This window comes from Erpetoichthys calabaricus, chromosome 3 (genome assembly GCF_900747795.2).
Source record: "Erpetoichthys calabaricus chromosome 3, fErpCal1.3, whole genome shotgun sequence".
In the NCBI taxonomy this organism is placed as follows: domain Eukaryota; kingdom Metazoa; phylum Chordata; class Cladistia; order Polypteriformes; family Polypteridae; genus Erpetoichthys; species Erpetoichthys calabaricus.
This window is the reverse complement of record NC_041396.2, coordinates 278,877,017-278,898,561: the sequence shown is the minus strand read 5'-3', so window position 1 is coordinate 278,898,561 and position 21,545 is coordinate 278,877,017. Positions and strand designations below refer to the sequence as shown.

At 43.0% G+C, this 21,545-nt stretch overlaps 2 protein-coding genes across 2 annotated transcripts in view; one reads left to right on the top strand and one right to left on the bottom strand.

Annotated features, from left to right (window-relative positions):
• The window catches only part of plscr3b (phospholipid scramblase 3b), a 482,910-nt gene that overhangs the window by 313,263 nt on the left and 148,102 nt on the right, over positions 1–21,545 (bottom strand). The window lies entirely within an intron of this gene.
• sst5 (somatostatin 5) lies at positions 8,274–20,690 on the top strand. Its single transcript, XM_028799058.2, has 2 exons — positions 8,274–8,456; positions 20,382–20,690. The coding sequence occupies exons 1-2, from the start codon at positions 8,325–8,327 to the stop codon at positions 20,565–20,567; spliced, it is 318 nt and encodes a 105-aa protein (XP_028654891.1). The 5' UTR covers positions 8,274–8,324; the 3' UTR covers positions 20,568–20,690.

Here is a 21,545-nt window from a genome sequence, read left to right as displayed (position 1 = left end):
CATTCACATGAATGAGAGGTGAGAGGACCATGGGCATGAGCTGTTAACCTGAAATGGTTGAGAGGAGGGCGGGTCTTGAAAAGATCTCTTGGCATAGTCTCGTCTCAAGATTTTCTTTATAATAGAGAGATTTGTTGGGACAGTTTCATTTTGTTGAGATACAGCATTTGCGAATTTGAAAACTCATCTACAATCCATGGGGTGGCACGGTGGTGCAGTGGTAGCACTGTTGCATCACAGTAAGGAGACCTGGGTTCATGTCCCATGTCCTTCCTGCATGGAGTTTTCATGTTTTCCCCATGTCTGCATGGGTTTCCTACAAGTGCTCCAGTTTCCTTCCACTGTCCAAAGTCATGTGGGTTAGGTGAACTGGTGGCTCCTGGTGTGTGGTTGGTGTGTAGATAGATAGATAGATAGATAGATAGATAGATAGATAGATAGATAGATAGATAGATAGATAGATAGATAGATAGATAGATAGATAGATAGATAGATAGATAGATAGATAGATACTTTATTAATCCCAATGGGAAATTCACAATTTTCACAATAAAAAAATTCACTCAGCAGCAGCAGCTCCGTGTATATGTGTGTGTGTTTGCCCTGCAATGGTCTGGTGCCCTGTCCACGGTTTGTCCCTGCCTTGCATCCTTTGCTGGCTGTGACAGGTTCCAGCACCCCCTGTAATCCTGTGCAGGACTAAGCGGTATAGACGGTGACTGACTAGACATTGATTTATAGCCAAAAGATTATTGAGTTCAGGTGTTTCATTGTTAACAATTGCATAAACTCAAACATGCAGTCTCCATTGGCAGTACATTGGATTGTACAGTGAACTTTAAATGTAACACTGTCACGGGATGTCACCTTTGCCACAAGTTATATGTGAAATTTCTGTTCTGCTAGATCTGCCTCGGTCAACTGGAAGAGCTGTCATTGTGAAGTGGAAGCATCAAGAGACAAAAACAGCTAGACCACAAAGCAGTGCAGTAGACAGCACAATCTCACAGAGTGGAGCCATAATGAATAAAAATCTCTTATCCTCTGGTCCATCATTCATAAAAGATTTCTAAACTGCCTCTGGAAGCAACATCAACACAAGAACTGTGTGTCAGGAGCTTCATGAAATAAGTCTTGTGACTGGTGGACAGAATATCATAATTCAGGTCAGGTCAGGTTGGGGAGCATGCACTGGTTCAGCGTGTTTCCACACCCACCACACGACGAAACAGCTCGGGATCCCAGCTGGCAGCCATCGTTGAGTCAAGATCAATGAATCTCTCCTCACCAACAGATACCCCACAGCTGCTGGACCCTATGACCCTGCCCAACACCCAGTCTATGCAAGCTTTGAAGTGAGTGGGAGCAGAACATACCCTTGATGAACCACAGAATCAACTGGGAAAAGCACAGAGGTTCTGCCTCCACTCTGCACAGCCCTCACAGTATTCGTGTACAGGCCGGGCATGATATCCAGCAAATGTGAGGGGATCCTGTGAATCCTCAGGACTTCACAAGCTGCTTCAAATGTTGACACACCAACTGGGTATGCCCATTTAATAAACAGGATAAACAAACACAGTGCACAGTGGCACTGCAAAAAGACAGCCTAATAGCCGAACAAATAAAGGATTTCTCTGGCTGGGGAGGCATTTATTGGAGTTTGCTCCAGGTTAGGCACCATCATCCAGGGGACATCCAATTTTATACAGTGGTGTGAAAAACTATTTGCCCCCTTCCTGATTTCTTATTCTTTTGCATGTTTGTCACACAAAATGTTTCTGATCATCAAACACATTTAACCATTAGTCAAATATAACACAAGTAAACACAAAATGCAGTTTGTAAATGATGGTTTTTATTATTTAGGGAGAAAAAAAAATCCAAATCTACATGGCCCTGTGTGAAAAAGTAATTGCCCCCTGAACCTAATAACTGGTTGGGCCACCCTTAGCAGCAATAACTGCAATCAAGCGTTTGCGATAACTTGCAATGAGTCTTTTACAGCGCTCTGGAGGAATTTTGGCCCACTCATCTTTGCAAAATTGTTGTAATTCAGCTTTATTTGAGGGTTTTCTAGCATGAACCGCCTTTTTAAGGTCATGCCATAGCATCTCAATTGGATTCAGGTCAGGACTTTGACTAGGCCACTCCAAAGTCTTCATTTTGTTTTTCTTCAGCCATTCAGAGGTGGATTTGCTGGTGTGTTTTGGGTCATTGTCCTGTTGCAGCACCCAAGATCGCTTCAGCTTGAGTTGACGAACAGATGGCCGGACATTCTCCTTCAGGATTTTTTGGTAGACAGTAGAATTCATGGTTCCATCTATCACAGCAAGCCTTCCAGGTCCTGAAGCAGCAAAACAACCCCAGACCATCACACTACCACCACCATATTTTACTGTTGGTATGATGTTCTTTTTCTGAAATGCTGTGTTCCTTTTACACCAGATGTAACGGGACATTTGCCTTCCAAAAAGTTCAACTTTTGACTCATCAGTCCACAAGGTATTTTCCCAAAAGTCTTGGCAATCATTGAGATGTTTCTTAGCAAAATTGAGACGAGCCCTAATGTTCTTTTTGCTTAACAGTGGTTTGCATCTTGGACATCTGCCATGCAGGCCGTTTTTGCCCAGTCTTTTTCTTATGGTGGAGTCGTGAACACTGACCTTAATTGAGGCAAGTGAGGCCTGCAGTTCTTTAAACGTTGTCCTGGGATCTTTTGTGACCTCTCGGATGAGTCGTCTCTGCGCTCTTGGGGTAATTTTGGTCGGCCGGCCACTCCTGGGAAGGTTCACCACTGTTCCATGTTTTTGCCATTTGTGGATAATGGCTCTCACTGTGGTTCGCTGGAGTCCCAAAGCTTTAGAAATGGCTTTATAACCTTTACCAGACTGATAGATCTCAATTACTTCTGTTCTCGTTTGTTCCTGAATTTCTTTGGATCTTGGCATGATGTCTAGCTTTTGAGGTGCTTTTGGTCTACTTCTCTGTGTCAGGCAGCTCCTATTTAAGTGATTTCTTGATTGAAACAGGTGTCGCAGTAATCAGGCCTGGGGGTGGCTACGGAAATTGAACTCAGGTGTGATACACCACAGTTAGGTTATTTTTTAACAAGGGGGCAATTACTTTTTCACACAGGGCCATGTAGGTTTGGATTTTTTTTCTCCCTAAATAATAAAAACCATCATTTAAAAACTGCATTTTGTGTTTACTTGTGTTATATTTGACTAATGGTTAAATGTGTTTGATGATCAGAAACATTTTGTGTGACAAACATGCAAAAGAATAAGAAATCAGGAAGGGGGCAAATAGTTTTTCACACCACTGTAGAGCCAGGTTCAGTTCTGGGCACTACAAGTGGGTTAGTTTCTCCCACTTGGCAGCTTCTCACAGCTACAGATGGAAAAGGGGAGAAAGTGAGCATGAGTGCCCCATTGCACCCCAGAGTGGTATTGCTTACCTCAGTGGAGCTAGTAAGGTGATCCCCAAGTGTATGTGGCCAAGCAACTGCACACACGCCTAAGACCACTATATGCAATGCTGAGCATAGTCTGGAGGGGTGTAAAGCACACCACTGTTGCAACAGTGGAAACAAGTTCTCTGAAGTGATGAGAGTTTGGCAAGTTCTAGGAGAACGCTATCTTTCTGGACTGCATAGTGCCTACAGGAAAGTTTGGTGGAGGAGAGATATTAGCAGGGATTTAGGTCGGCCCCTTTGTGCCAGTGAAAGCTCCTGTTAATGCTGCAGCACACAAAGACATTTTGACAATTGTGTGTTTCCATGTTTGTCGTGACATTTTGGGGACGGCTCTTTTGTGTTCCAGCATGTTTGTGCCCCCAAAGCCAAGCCTTGACCTCAACCCTAATGAACACCTTTAGGATGGATTGGAAGGTTAATTGTTAGCCAGGTCTTCTTATCCAACATCAGTAAATGACCTCTCAAATGCATCTTTCGGCTGACTGAGCACAAAATACCCACAGACACACTCACTCCAGAACCTTGTGGAAAGCTATCCCAGAATAGCAGAGGCTGTTATAACCGCAGTATGGGAGGCCAAATCCATATTTGCCTCCATGGTTTTGGAATGGGATGTCCAACAAGCTCATATAGGTGTGATGGTCAGGTGTCCACAAACATCTACAGAGGAACAGTCTATGCGACTTCAACTACAAATGAGTTTACGGTTTCAGTTTTAACTTAAGAGCAGTTACTTCAACTTCTATTTCTCGCTTCGCTTGCCCACCCCTGGGTTTGGTTTGCCGGATATACAATTTAAAGAGATTGTTATTTTCATGGGAATTGTTACATATGCATTATTTTCACTTTTACTTTAAAACTTTTGTAAAAACGATACTTGTCCTTTATTTCTGGCTCTGAGCGTGGGTAAATCTCTTTATCGCAGGACGTATAACGCTGCTCGTGTTGTGAAGGGGGGGGGGGGTGGGTGGCTGAAAGCTCGCTAAGGAGATGCCGTCAGATCATCTGCTGGCTTGTTGCTGCTGGCGAGCTGCGTTTTCTGCTTGTAACACTTTGCATCAATCATTTCAAAGCTGGTACAGCAGCTGTCCTTTTGCCACTTCATATTTCTGCCGCTCACGTTGTGAAAGGGGGGGGCTGAACACATGCTAAGGAGAAGCGGTCGGATCATCTGCTGGCTTCTTGCTTCTGCTGCTGGCAAGCTGCGTGTTCTGCTTGTTGCTTGTCATTGTTTTAAGAGCTGGGAGCACATGATATCTGTCTGATAGATGTCCGTGAACTTGTTTGAAATGTTGTCTCACTGGACGTTAAATTGTCTTTGTGTGACGTTAAAGTGTCTCTCGTGGGACGTCAAATTGTCTTCTGAGAAGATCTCATCTTGTCTCCCTAGTCTCCTTGCCAGGATTTTTTTTTTATAATAGAGAGATTTTTTTCTTTGCTTGTTCAACAGCCACTCCTGATGACAACACAATAAAACTTTTTGTGCACACTGGAGCAAATGCATCTCGCTGCAGGATACCGGATGGGGCAGGGTCTGATGACTGAGTATTACTATTTAAGAGAGGTGTGACGTTAGATGTGCATTTATTTATTCAATTCACTAATAACAATATTCTTTATTTTTTCAATACAATAGTAAAGATGCTATTTATTTATTCGTCACAGTATAGTGTAAGTATGAATGCAGCGGTGGGTCTCTCTTTATACTAACAGTTTGCTTCTGCCTCTGCCTCATCCTTCTCTCTTCTCTGCAACTGTACAGCATCTTGTTTGACCCTCAGTCACGGCAGCTCACTTCTCCTGCTCCTTGAAATTGATCTCTGTCTGATCTACTGTGTTCATATCATTTACAAAATGATACATGCATCACAGGAAAATTAATGGAATTATTAAGGATAAGATTGAGCAGCACCTGGCGAGGACAGGAGTTTTTCTGAACAGTCAGCATGGGCTCAGAAAAGGAAGGTCATGTTTTACTAACATGCTGGAATTCTATGAGGAGGCAACAAAAGGATGCGATCAAAGTGGAGCTTATGATATTATTTATCTGGACTTTCAGAAGGCATTTGATAAGGTGCCACATGAGAGCTTGGGCATCAAACTAAAAGAAGTGGGAGTTCAGGGTGATGTTTATAAATGGGTGCAGAATTGGATTAGACACAGGAAGCAGAGGGTGATGGTGCGAGGAACCTCATCACAATTGGTCGATGTTAAGAGTGGTGTTCCACAGGGGTCAGTGCTAGGGCTGCTGCTATTTTTAATATATTTATTTATATATAAATATATAAATGATTTAGATAGGAATATAAGTAACAAGCTGGTTAAGTTTGCAGATGATACCAAGCTGGGTGGATTAGCAGGTAATTTGGAATCCGTTATATCATTACAGAAGGACTTGGACGGCATACAGGCTTGTGCAGATTTGTGGCAGATGAAATTTAATGTCAGTAAATGTAAAGTATTACACATAGTAAGTAAAAATTAGGTTAGGTTTGAATACACAATGGGTGGTCAGAAAATCGGGAGTACATCTTATGAGAAGGATTTAGGAGTCATAATGGACTCTAAGCTATCGACTTCCTGACAGTGTTCAGAAGCCATTAAGAAGGCTAACAGAATGTCAGGTTATATAGCGCCTTGATGTATGGAGTGCAAGTCCAAGGAGGTTCTGCTCAAGCTTTATAACACACTGGTGAGGCCTCATCTGGAGTCCTGTGTGCAGTTTTGGTCTCCAGGCTACAAAAAGGACATAGCAGTGCTAGAGAAGGTCCAGAGAGGAGCGACTGGGCTGATTGAAGGCTACAGGAGATGAGTTATGAGGAAATATTAAAAGAGCTGAGCCTTTTCAGTTTAAGCAAAAGAAGATTAAGAGGAGACCTGACTGAAGTGTTTAAAATTATGACGGGTATTAGCACAGTGAATTGAGACTTTTATTTTAAAATGAGTTAATCAAGAACACAGGGACACAGTTGGAAACTTGTTAAGGATAAATTTCGTGCAAAGATTAAGAAGTTTTTCTTTACAGAAAGAACGATAGACACTTGGAATAAGCTACCAAGTAGTGTGGTAGACAGTAAGACTTTAGGGACTTTCAAAACTCAACATGATGTTTTTTTGGAAGAAATACGTGAATAGGCCTGGCAAGCTTTGTTGGGCTGAATGACCTGTTCTCATTGAGATTGTTCTAATGTTCTGAAAGTATTTCCGTCCACACTAAAGTGACTGAAAGCACATAAGATGTTGCCATTCACCTACACCAGGCATGTGCACATTGGCAGAAAACTGCCTGAAGGGATGGCAACGCCACTGGCCATGGAATTTGTTGCACAACAGAATTATTTGCCTTCTTTAGGTTTAGGAAGACTTTATGATCCCAGAGGGGAATTTGTTTGCAACAGGAAAATACTAAAACAGAAGACATTGTTACAGAGATACAATAGATAAACAAAGCCACAACGTTCTGCACATGTATGTAGGATTCAAACTGTAGAAAATTGCAATTTTGATGCAATGCAGGCAAGCAACAGAAGCAGTGCCAAGAAAAGCAACGCTTCTGTGTCTGCTGTGTTGGAGTATGGTTTTGTTTTGTGGTGGGTGACCAATCGGGAAATGAGATGTTGTGATGAGAAGAATCCAGTCAGGTGAAGGACCACATAATAAGCAGGATCCAATCACTGAGCGATCAGAGTCTGCATGTCCAAAGCTCTTTAATTTTCCCAATACACATTACAACGTTGAGCCAGCATTTCCAAAAGCAGGTAATGTGGTGTAGTAGTTAAGGCTTTTGCCGTCAGACCCTGAGGTTGCGGGTTCAAATCCCACTACTGACACTGTCTGTGCTCCGATTGGAAAGCCCAAAGAAATGTAACCAAGCGTATCATAAATGATGTAAGTCGCCTTGGATAAAGGTGTCAGCCAAATAAGTGAAAGTGAAGTGAAATATGTGGTTCTGGAGAACATTTCCAAAGGTCTCCATTTTTGGGGCTTTAAAAACACTGTAGTAGTGTGAATGAAAGGCGACTACTGTCCAAAGCTACCAATTTAAATTCCTGCACATTTCGTACTGGTGAATAAAGGTGATTCTGATTCTGTGTTTTTAGGAAAAAATGAAATAGTGTGGACTTAGCTTTACTTTTGCAATTTCACAAAACATAGAAACTGGGAGATAACAGCTTGCTTCATTTTTGGGGAGATACTTGACTCACCAGGAGCATCCCCAGGCCTGAATTTGAGGAACACTGCATTAGCATACCCAGTGTATGCCTTGTCATGGCCTGGCACCCAGTGCTGATGGGATACGTCAGGTTCACTGCGATGACCTCAAAAAAAGTAAGTGGATGAATGAATGGAGAGATGGATGAGCCCCCTTCTGCCAAGATTAAAAAATTCAACATTTTCCTGATGTAAATGCCTCTTTGTAGCTGGCACCCTTTATTGAGGGGCTGTAACAGGGCTCATTTTAAAAAGCTGCTGTGTTGCTTTACCTGTTGCCATTATTTAGAAGCCACTTTCTATTTCCTTTTCACATTTTGATAAATGTCACTTGCTCCTAGTCCGAGCTGCTCCGCGATTCTAATGTCTACATTCGCTTCTCCCAGATGAACACGGCTTGACTAAACAGACTGGTGTGATATCGGGGGGGTTGATGTCTAACATGTCTCTGCTTCTCTCTGACCGCTCTGGCTTGCCAGCCTCTGATTGGCCACCTCTTTCTCAGCACCAGCCAACCCAAAGAGATCCTAGATATAAAAATGGGGTGCAGGCGTTCACCTGATTCAGTACAAACCATCGTAAAGAGAGCTGCTCAATCTTTTACTTCTGGACTTCTTGCATTCCTCCTGTGACCATGCTGCGCTTGCAGCTGCACTTCGTCTTGGTGGCCCTGTTTGCATCCGTCCTGCTTGTCAGGGCCAGCGGCATTCCACCAAGGGAGCGGCTCGCTGAGCTGTTGAGTTCAGAGCTTCCACAGGGGAAAGAGGTGAGCAATCCGACCAAAGAGAACGTGTGTCATCTGTCTTAAGTGTCTGTAGGTAGCATGTCATGGAATGGTCATCTAGCTCAGTGTCTTTGACTGTCATGTTGGTTCATGCTTTGGTGCCTCTACCCTAACTGGATAAGAAGGGTAAAGAAACAGATGGCTGTCTGCCCATAACAGATACTTGATAACCATTTACGGTATCTCTCTTTTATTACTAGAATTTCTTACTCACGCCATCTCACTTTCTCTCATCCATCAAAACTTTCATGTCATGACATCTTCAGGTCATGAAATCCATCTCTGCTTTCACAGCTTGCATCTCAAACTCTGCTACATCTCTAAAATTTCACATATGAGATGAAGACGAGTCATTTCATGATGATGCCATCATCTATCTCTATTTGTCCATTACGGACATCTCCAATTCAACTCCTTCCATTAATAATAAGACACTCAGAGAAACACATAACTCCTCTTGTTAATAAAACAGGAATGAGAACCTACAGCTGAATCCAATGTTTCCATACATTTAGGGTGAATTCTTTCAGTCATTTTATAAGCCTTCCACAGATTTTATACTAACCAACTATAAATTTGGCATATCGTTTAAGACGTCTAATTTCTGGAGGGCAAAAGACATTTTTTCCGACAATGTTCACAGAGTATTTCACTTTTCATTGAGTACATCACAATTGCAGTGGGCCACAAGGTTACATATATCATCTCAAAAAATATATATATACACTGTATAATATATATATTATATATATATATAAAATCCAACATCTGGTTCTCTGTATTTCTGTCTGCTTTTCATAACAGACTGCTTAACAGATTTAGATCGGGTTTTTTTCTAGAACTTGCTTGAACATTCCAGTTGATTTTGCAACTTCTCTCATCACACTAAGTATCATAGTTTGCTTTCAGGAGCGATATATTCATGCTAATCCGAGACAGAGGCTGTGGGCTGAGGGGAGGGGAGGGAAGCGTGACGTCAGGAGTTGGGAGTCGGTCTACCTCTGCATTTTGGAGTGTACCTTGCCTCCTCTTAGCTAGTGGTAACAGTTTGTTTATTGTTTTTTAAAGTTTGTCCTGTTTCACTACTATGCTTGGGATGGCTAGTCTCTATATACTGTATATATAAAATCCAGCGTCTGTCTGTCCGCTTTTCACAAGAGAACTACTTAACGGATTTAGATCGGGTTTTTTTCTATAATTTGCTTGAACATTCCAGTTGATTTTGCAACTTCTCTCATCACACTAAGTATCATAGTTTGCTTTCAGGAGCGATATATTCGCGCTAATCCAAGACAGAGGCTGTGGGCTGAGGGGAGGGAAGCGTGATGTCAGGAGTTGGGAGTCGGTCTACCTCTGCATTTTGGAGTGTACCTTGCCTCCTCTTAGCTAGCGGTAACAGTTTGTTTATTGTTTTTTAAAGTTTGTCCTGTTTCACTACTATGCTTGGGATGGCTAGTCTCTATATACTGTATATATAAAATCCAGCGTCTGTCTGTCCGCTTTTCACAAGAGAACTACTTAACGGATTTAGATCGGGTTTTTTTCTATAATTGGCTTGAACATTCTAGTTAATTTTGTAACTTCTCTCATCGAGCTAAGTATTATAGTTCAGTTGTGGCACCGATTTATTTGTACGAATCCGAGAGAGAGGCTGCAGGCCGAGGGGCGGGGGATGTAGGACTTCAAAGTTGAGGACCCCGCTGGCTCCCTATCTCTCACCCTCCGTTCCAGTCGCTCCACATGTTGGAGTGTACCTTTGCCTTCACTTAGCTAGTGATACCTGTTTGTTCAGCAGACATTATCATCTAGAGATTGTTAAGGAGTGACGTTTGACGTTTTTGAGAGAGAGAGAGAGAGAGATCAGAGCTCCATGTGTTTTAGAGCAGGCATGTCAAAAACGCGGCCCGCATAACAGATCCTAGTTAGCACTAAACTTGTACAAAATGATTACTATCGTTTGTGATTGAATCATTCTGCATCTTTGGCGTTACTTATTGAATTTTCTTACTTCTGCCTTTTGACAAAAGCGCATTTTCCCATGGCATTACGGTACCGGAAACGTCATCTGCTAGTATAGCCACGAGCCTTGTCCAAAGTTAATGAGCTGCAGCGTCACAACTGAATTGCTAGGCTGCAGCAGCGGGCAGTAGGGGTGGTCTTAGGCATGTGCAAACTGTGCACCTGCACAGGGCCGCCACGCCAATATATATTGAATATAAAACATAAAGAGAAAATAACGACACAGCTGACAGCAATGTAGCCGAAAAACATTGTGTTTCTTGTTAATTAGTACGCTGTATTTACTAATGTCGCTCGAGTTGGAGCAGTAAGCTATATGTAGTATTATAACATTCTGCTGTAATGAGAATATCATGGGCCGCCACTTGGTTTTCAAGTTACGGACACGCGCATATAGAAGCGTGTCATGAGCACGAGGCGGCTATGCAGTGTCCGCAATGGACGTGGCCATCCGCCGTGCATAAGATACCATATTGACATTGGCAGGCGAAGGGGCCACCGATTCTTTCTCTGCCCAGGGCCGCCATGAGCCTAGAGCCGCCCCTGGCAGGCTACACTACTGACTGGGCTGCTGAGACTGGCCACTGGGCAGAACTGACCACCACGAGTAGTAATAGCTCGCATAGTTTCACATTTTTTTGCTTTAGTTTTATGTAATTTTGTGCTAGTATTGTAACGAACAGTTAGTGCAAACTACAGCTGAAGATCTAAAGTGGATGCGAGAAGTTGGTGAGTTGTTTATTAACTAATTTTTGTGATTTTGAGTTTGTAAAATTAGTGTAGGTCAGGGGGCTTTTTGCATATCGGCTTATTTTACAATATAAACTTTGAAGTAGACATAGTAAAGTAAAATTTAATTTTTGGAGGATTTGTTTTCCAACTTGAATTACTGAGCAATGAATTCAGTGAGCGTTTTCGTGATTTCTGCTCACACGAACAGGACTTTGCGCTGTTTACGTCACCATACTCTTACAACGTTGAGAATGCGCCTGAGAATATCCAAATGGAATTGATCGAAGTGCAGTCAGATTCTATTCTGAAGGCAAAATACAACGAAGTTGGTGTGCCAGGCTTGTATGCTTACCTGCCACCCTCGTATGTGCAGATCTGTAAGTTGGCATCGAGAGTACTGTCAATGTTCGGAAGCACTTACCTTTATGAGCAATTGTTTTCGTTAATGAAAACTATCAAAATCCTACGAGCACCTTTCATCCCTCATAAAAGTTGCAGCTGCACAAGATTTCAAGCCTGATACTGTATTGACGAACTGGTTACTAACAAGAGATGCCAAGTGTTGGGACAAAAGAAATAAATCTCACACAGTAAGACTCCTATATAAGGACCTAGCTAAGAGGCTAAGACTCTAATTGTACGCTGTTGTACAGAGATTGTATGGAAATAAATTGCTTTTCTTTAAACTTTAAGTATTACATTTTTTAAAGTTTTCAGTATGTTACAGTGAGGCCCACTGACGCACGTATGGCAGTCGAAGCGGCCCACCAATGGTAGTGACTTTGACATGCCCGTTTTGGCTTTGGCTTAACATCATGCCAACTGTCAAGCATGGGGGTGGGAGCATCATGTTTTGGGGGTGCTTTGCTGCAAGAGGGTCTGGTGTACTTCACAAAGTAGATGACATCACGAGGAAGGAAAGTGATGTTGATATACTGCAGCAACATCTCAAGAGCTTAGCAAGGAATCTGAAAGTCAGTTGCAAATGGGACTTCCAAATGGACAAGGACCCCAAGCATACCTCAAACGTTGTGGCAAAATGGCTTAAGGATAACAAGGTCAGGGAACTGGAGTGGCCATCACAAAGCCTTGACCACAATCCGGTTAGAATTTGTGGGCAGAACTTGAAAAGCAAGAAGGGAGGCCCACAAACCTGTCCCAGTTACAGCAGTTCTGTCTGCAGGGATGGACCAAAACTGCAGCCACTTCTTGTCAGACGCTTGTACAAATCGACCCAAGTAAACAATTTAAAGGCAATGCTACCAAATATTTACAGAGTGTATGTAAACTTGTGACCCACTGCGGTCTGTAAACATTGTTGGAAAAAAATACTTTTGCCCTGCACAACGCAGACATCTTAAAAGAGTAGGGGGCTTCACCCCCTGCTGGCTTCATTCGCCAACCCCTTACCCCCCCCCCCCCCCAACATTACATGCTGTTGTGAAGAGGGGGGCTGAACGCACCCCAAGGAGAAGCCCCTCTTAAAAGGTGATACAATGGGAAACAAATACATTTCTTTTTACCTCCTCTTTGCTCAATCAGCTGCTGGCTTGCTGCTACTGCTGCCGTGCCGTGTGATCTGCATCTCGTGCGGCACTTGGAGCGTTTAAAAGCCTGTACAGCAGCTGTCCTACTCTTTGTCTCACTGCCTTGTCTCTCTTCTCCCCCAGAAATCCTCAAACACTATGCGATTTCTTTTCGCTGTTCCGTTATCTCACCGAGTAATATTTTCAGTTTGTTTGCTCTAATGCGATCTTTAATCTCATTTTTGGAGACTTTCACATTTTCCTACTTCCATTATCTCTAACCTGCTCTGCATGTGTACAGGGCCGGATTTATATGAAAAGAGGCCCTAGGCTATTCCACTTATGAGGCCCTTTCACCTTCCACTTTTAAGTTTGTAAATTACATGAGAGATAATAAAATACGTAATACGCGTTGATCTTAACCAATACATTTTTATGTTTGTTTATTAGTCATATGCGTAGAATTTCTCCTTATTTTCGGTTCAGTGTTTTAATGTTCACTGTTTTTAGAATAGTTTAATTTTAATTTTGCTAACAATTTGAATGTAGGCCCCTCTTGATCTTGAGGCCCTAGGCTGAAGCCTAGTTAGCCTATAGGAAAATCCGGCCCTGCATGTGTAAGTATGACGTGACTTGTCCGTCTCGAAGGATGTGAAAGTGTCTCTCTGTCTCTCTTCAAAAGATTTTTTTTTATATAACAGAGAGATATGCCAGATTTATAGTCTGTTAGTATAAAATCTGTGGAGGGACTATAAAGTGAATTTTCAAGAATCCTGAAGAAGGGGCCTGAGTTGCCTCGAAAGCTTGCATATTGTAATCTTTTTAGTTAGCCAATAAAAGGTCTCATTTTGCTTGACTTTTCTCTACAAGAATCCACCGTATCATGTTCTCTCTCAGTGAGATCAATTGGAGGCAGAAAGGACTTAGTGATTTGGGGGTCCTAAGCAAACACAGGTATGGAGGCCCCCTTTGGTGCCTCTTTGTCAAGTTCAGCCACAAATTCAGCGTCTCAGAGTTAGTTACTCCTAGGAGCTGCACTGAAAGTCTGACCGGGCTAAGAATTTGTCCCACCTCAGAGTAGGACAGGAGAATTAGCAATGAAAGGTCCTTCACCCACTGCCAGCGAGGAGCAGGAGGCCACGTTTGAGAATAAACGGCACCTCAACTCACAAAATGGCACTCATGACGAGTTTTGTAGTTTCTTTGGAAATCATGATGACATTTTGTAGCTTACCAATACAAACGTACTAATAATAATATTCACAGTAGTAGGAGAAGCTTCCGTAATATTGCGCTACGCTGCACATAATTGTTGCCACTTCACAACAAAATCAAGAATCTCACCGTAGAAGCCACCTGAAGATGGGCGGGGCTAAGCGGGTGATTGACAGCGAAACGCTGCGCGCTGCATTCCACAAACCCCTGGACTACTTGCATTACACTTCGCGAGCCCAGGAAGGTTCAAGACGGCAGGTAGAGACTCCTGGGGCATTGAATAAGGGGAGACTGACGCGGTACACAACTCTGGAAGACAACCTGTACCAGGGGAAGAGTGAACGCAACTTCAGAAACAGCGCCAGAAGAGCCGTGGCTAGCATCAGTAATTGATACCTTACGAGGCATTTCCCATGGCCATAACAGATGGAAGGTGCGCCTGTGGATCTTTCATTGTTAAATAAACGCGCCAGTGCCATTTGGTGTGTGCCTCCGTGTTTCTGTCTGGCGGTTGTTACACCACAGTTTGCTTCCATGCCATTTGTGTTGAGGTTGTGATATCGCTTCCAATTCACATATGCAATGCTTCCTCATCCACATTTGTATTTCGGCTGACAGTGCTTTGCTTCTTTACTTGGATGGAGCTATCATGCTATGTATAAGATTGGTTATAAAATTAATCCATCTCGGTCAGATCGATATTTGTTTACGTGTTCATTGATGTCCAGTGTTTCTTAAACATTCTGCCTTTCCCAGAATGTGCGTGCGGGTCTCTGCATGAACGTCTTCTTCTGGCCGCTCCCGAGCTCTCTTTATAAAATTATCAGTAGTAGTGCTTATCAGCGAATTTCACCAAAGCGTTATTTACAGCAGATTTGCTGTGTTCACAATCGCCCGTGTTCGTCATATTATTTACTGATAATTCGTCTGGTTTAGGAGATTTTTGTTTTTAATACCCACCCCCTACCATGTTTTGCAAGGCCAGTTCAACGTCCTCTGGAGCTGTAACAGACAACATTAATGGGACCCCCCCCAAAAAAAGGGTATATAATGCTGATCATTTGTGTTTGAGACGAGTTATCTATGTTCGTAACCAAATGTGCAGGTCGATCTTCTTGTTAAAAGTTAATTTAAAAGAAGAAGGCGTCTGCCCTATGCGTGCATAATAATTAGCCACGTGGCGCAGGAGAGTAAAAACAAAAACCTTGAAGAGCAGGACGCATCAATCACGGGGACTATGAAATAATAATAATAACAGATGTATTACTATTTACAAGACGTTTCTAACATTAACATTAATCGCTTGCGTCCATTTTTGTCAAATCACTCTACTGCCACTTTAGTCAACAGTTTGGTCACCTCCCGCCTGGACTATTGCAATTCACTTCTCTTTGGTCTGCCTCAAAAGTTACTACATAAACTTCAACTTGTTCAAAATTCGGCTGCTCGTATAATTACTAAAACACCCTATTCTGATCACATTACACCCGTTATTCAGCAGCTTCATTGGCTGCCAATAAAGTTTAGGGTCAACTACAAAATTTTAGTCCTTACATATAAGGCCATTCATAATCTTGCCCCCACATATCTCTCACAGCTCCTACAAGTCATTAAACCCTCTCGTATGCTCTTTTTTCATTAACTTAAATAATCCACCAGCACGTCTTGTTACGATGGGATATCGAGCATTTAGCAGATCGGCACCTTCCTTATGGAACTCATTACCTGCTTATCTTAGGAATATGACTATCCATCCATCCATTTTCCAACCCGCTGAATCCGAACACAGGGTCACGGGGGTCTGCTGGAGCCAATCCCAGCCAACACAGGGCACAAGGCAGGAACCCAACCCACCGCAGGACGCACACAAACACACCCACACACCAAGCACACACTAGGGCCAATTTAGAATCGCCAATCCACCTAACTGGCATGTCTTTGGACTGTGGGAGGAAACCGGAGCGCCCGGAGGAAACCCACGCAGACACGGGGAGAACATGCAAACTCCACGCAGGGAGGACCCGGGAAGCGAACCCAGGTCCCCAGATCTCCCAACTGCGAGGCAGCAGCGCTACCCACTGCGCCACCGTGCCGCCCGGAATATGACTACCCTTCACCAATTTCAGGCTAATCTTAAAACTTATCTGTTCAAAATTGCTTATTCATTGTAACTGTTATTGGTGTTTTATCTGATGTTTTATTTGGATTTTAAATTTTCTAGTTATTGAATGTTTATTTTTTACCTGATTGTACAGTGACCTTGAGTTTTTTGAAAGGCGCTTCAAATAAAATGTATTATTATTATTATTATTATCTTTTTTGATAGAATAAAAAAGTGCAATTCATCAGCACAGAGAGCCTTCAGCGCGACTTCAAAAAACAGAACAAGCCCTCGGTTTGAATCAGGACACTGCAGTTTCAATTTTCTGCCTTTAAAAGACCTACATATTTATTCTGACTTTTGACTAAGATTTCGACATTTCCGTTTTGTTTTGATGAAATATGTGATTGTGCGTCTCTGACTGCATTCTTTCTTTGATCTCAGGGAGGCACGGTGGTGCAGTGGTTGGCACTGCTGCTACACAGCTCAAGTCACCTAGTTTGGCCATAATAATCGGTGCAGTATAGGTGGCAGACATTTCCTTAGCCCTCAAGGACACTTTAAAGATGACTACACCATTATAATCCAGTCAAATCTAATTCAGTATTTTCCCATTGACTTCAATGCAGTTCGTCAAGTTCGGCGAATATCGTAAATATTTCCGTGATTTCGGGTAACTAACGGCGAAGCGAACTCGGCAATGTTTGCTCGTCACTATTCAGTAGTTTCATAAATTAGGAAAATTGATCAAATTCTTTACTCCTACTCCTAAGAGTAGACCCACATTTGAGTTACTCTGAGATTTCTGAGCCCGTTATGATCATTTCCTACTCTGAGATGCTTGATAAATACAAGCACAGGACTCTGACTGGGCAGCTCCAGGACATTCACATTGTTGTTCTGAAGCCATTCCTGTGCACCTTTCACTTTGTGCTTGCAGACTTCATCTTGTTTCAGGATTTCCCCTCCATGTCCTTCCAGGGCCTGCTGCAGATAAGCATCTCCACAGCCTGGTGCTGCCACCAGCATGGTTCCCAGTGGGATGGTGTATTTTTGATAACTGGTGTATTTTTTTGACAAACATGGTGTTCAGTCTGAGGACCAATAAGAAAATTCAATTTTGGTCTCATCAGACACAGAACATTCTTCAGGCAGACATCAGAGCCTCCTATGAGTCTTCCTCAGAGATGTTCTCCATATTTGTTTCTCTTTGCCACTCTCCCATAAAGATGCAACTGGTGAAGCACCTGGGAAACAGCTGTTGTCTGCACTGTCTCCCCAATTTTATCCACCATGGCCTGTGACTCCTTTGGAGTTCTCATAGGTCTCCTGGCGGGCCCCCTCACTTGTCATCTTCTTCTTCCACAATCACTCAGTTTTGTTGACGGACTGCTCAGTCAGATTTACAGCTACACCATACTCTCTTCATTTCTTCATGACTGGGATATTCAGCAACTTGGACATTTTCTTGTGTCCATCTCCTGACTTGTGCTTGGAGTGCTCTTTTGTCTTCATTGTGTAGGTTAGCTCACCATGCTGACATCCCAGAAGTTGGTTCTTTAACATTCAGATGCATGTAGTCAACAATCATTTGAAACCCCAGATAGGTGACCTCCGTTGGATTAATTCTGGGACTTCTAAAGTTTATAGGCCGCACCAGTGAGGATTTAGAGGGGTCATATGAAAGAAGGTAAATACTTATGTGCTCAGTTATTAAGTGTCTAATTAATTTAGACTACTTTCCAAAGATTTGTATTCACTGTGACTTTAAAGAGTCATATTCTGTTCATCATTTAATCCTCTGATTTATTAATGTATAAAAATAAAATATAAAAACCTCCACGGGAGTGAAGACTTTTTGCAGACACTGTGTATTTGTTGTCTTGGTCTCTTTTTGGCCCACACTTCATCCTCAGTTCTCTGTTGATGTACTCCATATGGACAACCCAAGGATGTGGTGTGATGGTTAAGGCTTAAGGCTGTGGGTTCAAATCATAACACTGTGTGACCCTGAGCCAGTCATGTGATCTGCCTGAGCATCAACTGGAAAAACCAAAAAGTATGGTAACCAGTTGTACAGGGTGAGCCAAAAAGAAGTACCACACTTCAAACATTTATTCTATAAGAACATAATAAGAAAAAATAAATTTCAGTATGACACAAGAAAGGGTATACAAAATAGGTTTTTTCCCCCACTGTGTTTTAAAAATGATGTTTTGAAGGTGGTGACCATCATTAGCGATACACTCTTCAAGACGATTTCTGAATGCTTGCATGACTCGTTCGGCCATTTCAAAGGGAATAACGGTGATTTTGTGGCGAATAGCGTCCTTGAGGGCTTCAAGGCTTTGAGGTCAGTGTGTGTATACCTTTCGACACGAGATAGCCACAAAAGAAGAAAGTGCATGGAGAGAGATCAGGTGAATTTGAAGGCCACCTGACATCGCGGCGCAGGGAGATCAGCTTCCCCGCATAACTTGCATGGACCTCCACGCCGTATGAGCTGTTGCTAAATCCTGTTGAAATCAGGCATCCACCACATCCATTTCTTCCAGTTGGGGCCACAAAAAGTTCTCTAGCATTTCAATGCAATGTTATGAAGTCAGTGCAGGATTTACGTATAAGCTACACAAGCTATAGCTTAGGGCCCCCCAAAACAAATTGTCCGAGTGAGCAATTGTCATATATACTTAAATATACTACAGCATTATTTGTCCCAATCAGGCCCGGCCTTAGGCATAGGCGAAGTAGGCGACCACCTAGGGCCCCGGCGTTCGGGGGGCCCCGGATCGAGTCCTTGGTCTAATTTTCACGCATTTCACAGAGCTTCCAGGGGGCCCCTGGACCCCCCTTTCGCCTAGGGCCCCATAATACCTAAGACCGGGCCTGTCTGAAGTGACTGTGACTGTTGCTCCTCCTTCCTCTAAAAAGTAAGGGCCTACAAGGCCAAATTCTGCAACAGCGCACCAAAGTAACAAGCTCACTGTGCTGGGGTCTCTGATGAAGAAGATCACGAGGGTTGGTTTCAGCCCAGTAGCGAAAGTCTGCAGAATGTTTGCGCAAAACTCTCTATGGCTCTCCCAGTCTCACTCTCTGAGTTCCTGCACTACCATCATTTTGTACGGATGGAAATCCTCCTCAAAGACGTGTTGGAAATGAAGCGCGTCTAGGAGACTGCAAAATTGATACCCTGACAGCTTGAATGATTTCAGGCGTTCGTACAGTCCGAGGACAGCCTGGAGGTCATTTCTGTTCAATGTTGTATCCGTCTGTCTAAATTTAGCCACACACTGAAGAATTGTTTTCCGATTTGGGACGTCAAGTGCGTTCGGAAGGCGTGTTGCGCAGTGATGATGGATTCGTTACTTTTGAAGAACGCACGGTGCTCACCGGACCAAGGCATGTTGCTGACCGAAAACTAGAAGGGATCGCCTATCAAAGGACCCCCACCTCAACCCACTCAACTGCCTCTACCTCGCGCAATGACCTTGAGACATGGGGATTTCGGCTCACCCTGTTTCATAAATGATGCGAGCTGCTTTGGATAAAGGCGTCAGCCAAATGAGTACAGGTCATCTTTTTTTTTTTTTGCTTTTTTTTGTTCTTTATTTCGCCTTATACAATTTCTTGTATTAGGAATTTCTTAGTTTTCGCATACCCCTTGGGGTCAGAGCGCAGGGTCAGCCATTGTACAGCGCCCCTGGAGCAATTACAGGTTAAGGGTCTTGCTCAAGGGCCCAGCAGAGTAGGATCTCCTTTGGCACTGACAGGGATTCGAACCGGCAACCTTCTGGACACCAGCACAGATCCTTAGCCTCAGAGCCAAAGAAGCCGAAACTCACGGAGACATCACCCGTCCTTCTGTTCATATCTGATGTGTCACATGCTCATTGTCTCTTCGCTCATTCATGACTGACACTTCAGCAGACCTGTGTGTGCCTAAAACAATGACACCGGCACGGTCATCCATTACCTTACATTGCTTGTAGTTTCCACAGCAGGGCTGCATGCAGGCTGAAGCTCATCAGGGTAGCAAAACACCAGGCAGTCCTATTACTCCCACTCATCTCTCAAGGGGCACTTCAAAAGGTAAGAAAAGACAAATTAAAACATGTTGCTTTTTGTCAAGACATTTTCAAATCATAACAGGTGGACAGACAGCTTCTTGAACAGAAATCCTCTTCATATTTAGCACTCGAGGCAAATGCAAACCTGACACGGTGAGCTGTGCTAACACGACAAGCAGTACAGTAAGTCCGGCGTTCCTTCTCAAGATCTTTTCTTTACGCTTTTCTCTTTTCCTCTTCACCACAGGACTTCTCTAGGACGCTACTAATAAAGTTCCTATCCAGCCTGATGAAATCAGAGAATGGAGTCCTGGATGATTCTGAAGAAGATCCTACAGTCCGGGAGGAATCGACTCGCCAGCTGCCATCATCGCAGCGAGAACGCAAAGCGGGCTGCAAGAACTTCTTCTGGAAGACATTCACATCGTGTTAGTTAAGCAGAAGAATGTCCGTTTCCTGTTATAACATCACCCCGTCACAGGAGAGCTGTAGAAACTTACCATAACACATGGCCAATGTCTAAGAATCTGTGTATGCAAAGCTAACACGTAGAGTAGACCAGTCCTTTATATATTATATTATATATAAAATGTGTGTGTGAATTAAATCCAATTCTGTTTTCAACTGGTGTCTGAAGCCTACTGTAAAATACAAACATAAAAATGAGTTGTAATTCAATGACTGAACAATGTCCACCATGCTGGATTACATGAGGTGTTGGCAGACGGTATCCTTCAATAAGGGTGCGCACAAAAAGGCGAGCTTCAAAAGGGCGACCTCAATTGAGCGAATGTTTTAATATTCTTGCTTTCGCCTTTTTATACGTTCAATCATTGCCTTTATCTAATACATTTTCTGTAATTATTTTGTTGCGTTTGTCTTTATTCGCTGCGCCCAATTGAGGTCGCCTTTTTGTGCGCTCCCTTATTGAATAGAACCAGACAGACAGACAGAAAAACACCAAAGTAACAAGGCCAGGTATAAGCATCAAACTACCACAATCCACCTTTATTACCTATATAGTGCCTTTAAAAGTGATCACAACCCTAAAGCCTTGTAAGTAAACCCTAAATCACCACCGAGATGGATTCAGATAGGCGCCAGGGGCGGACTGGCCATTTGGGCAATGCCCGATGGGCTGCGGACTCTGGTCTGGTCATGGGCCGACCGTTTCATGAAATAAATGTTATGTACTGGTTACTGTTTGACATTAAAATTATTTTTCTAAACTACTAAACATTATCTGCCCGGCACTGCGATTTATTTAGTCCTATATGTAAAGAATTATTATTATTATTATTATATAACATTCCGCATTACGTCATCAAGTTGTTTTAGTTGTCAGCACACAACGTTGCAGCAAAATATTTGGTCAAAACTGCCTTTTGCAGATTTCTGTTTCAATACCGCT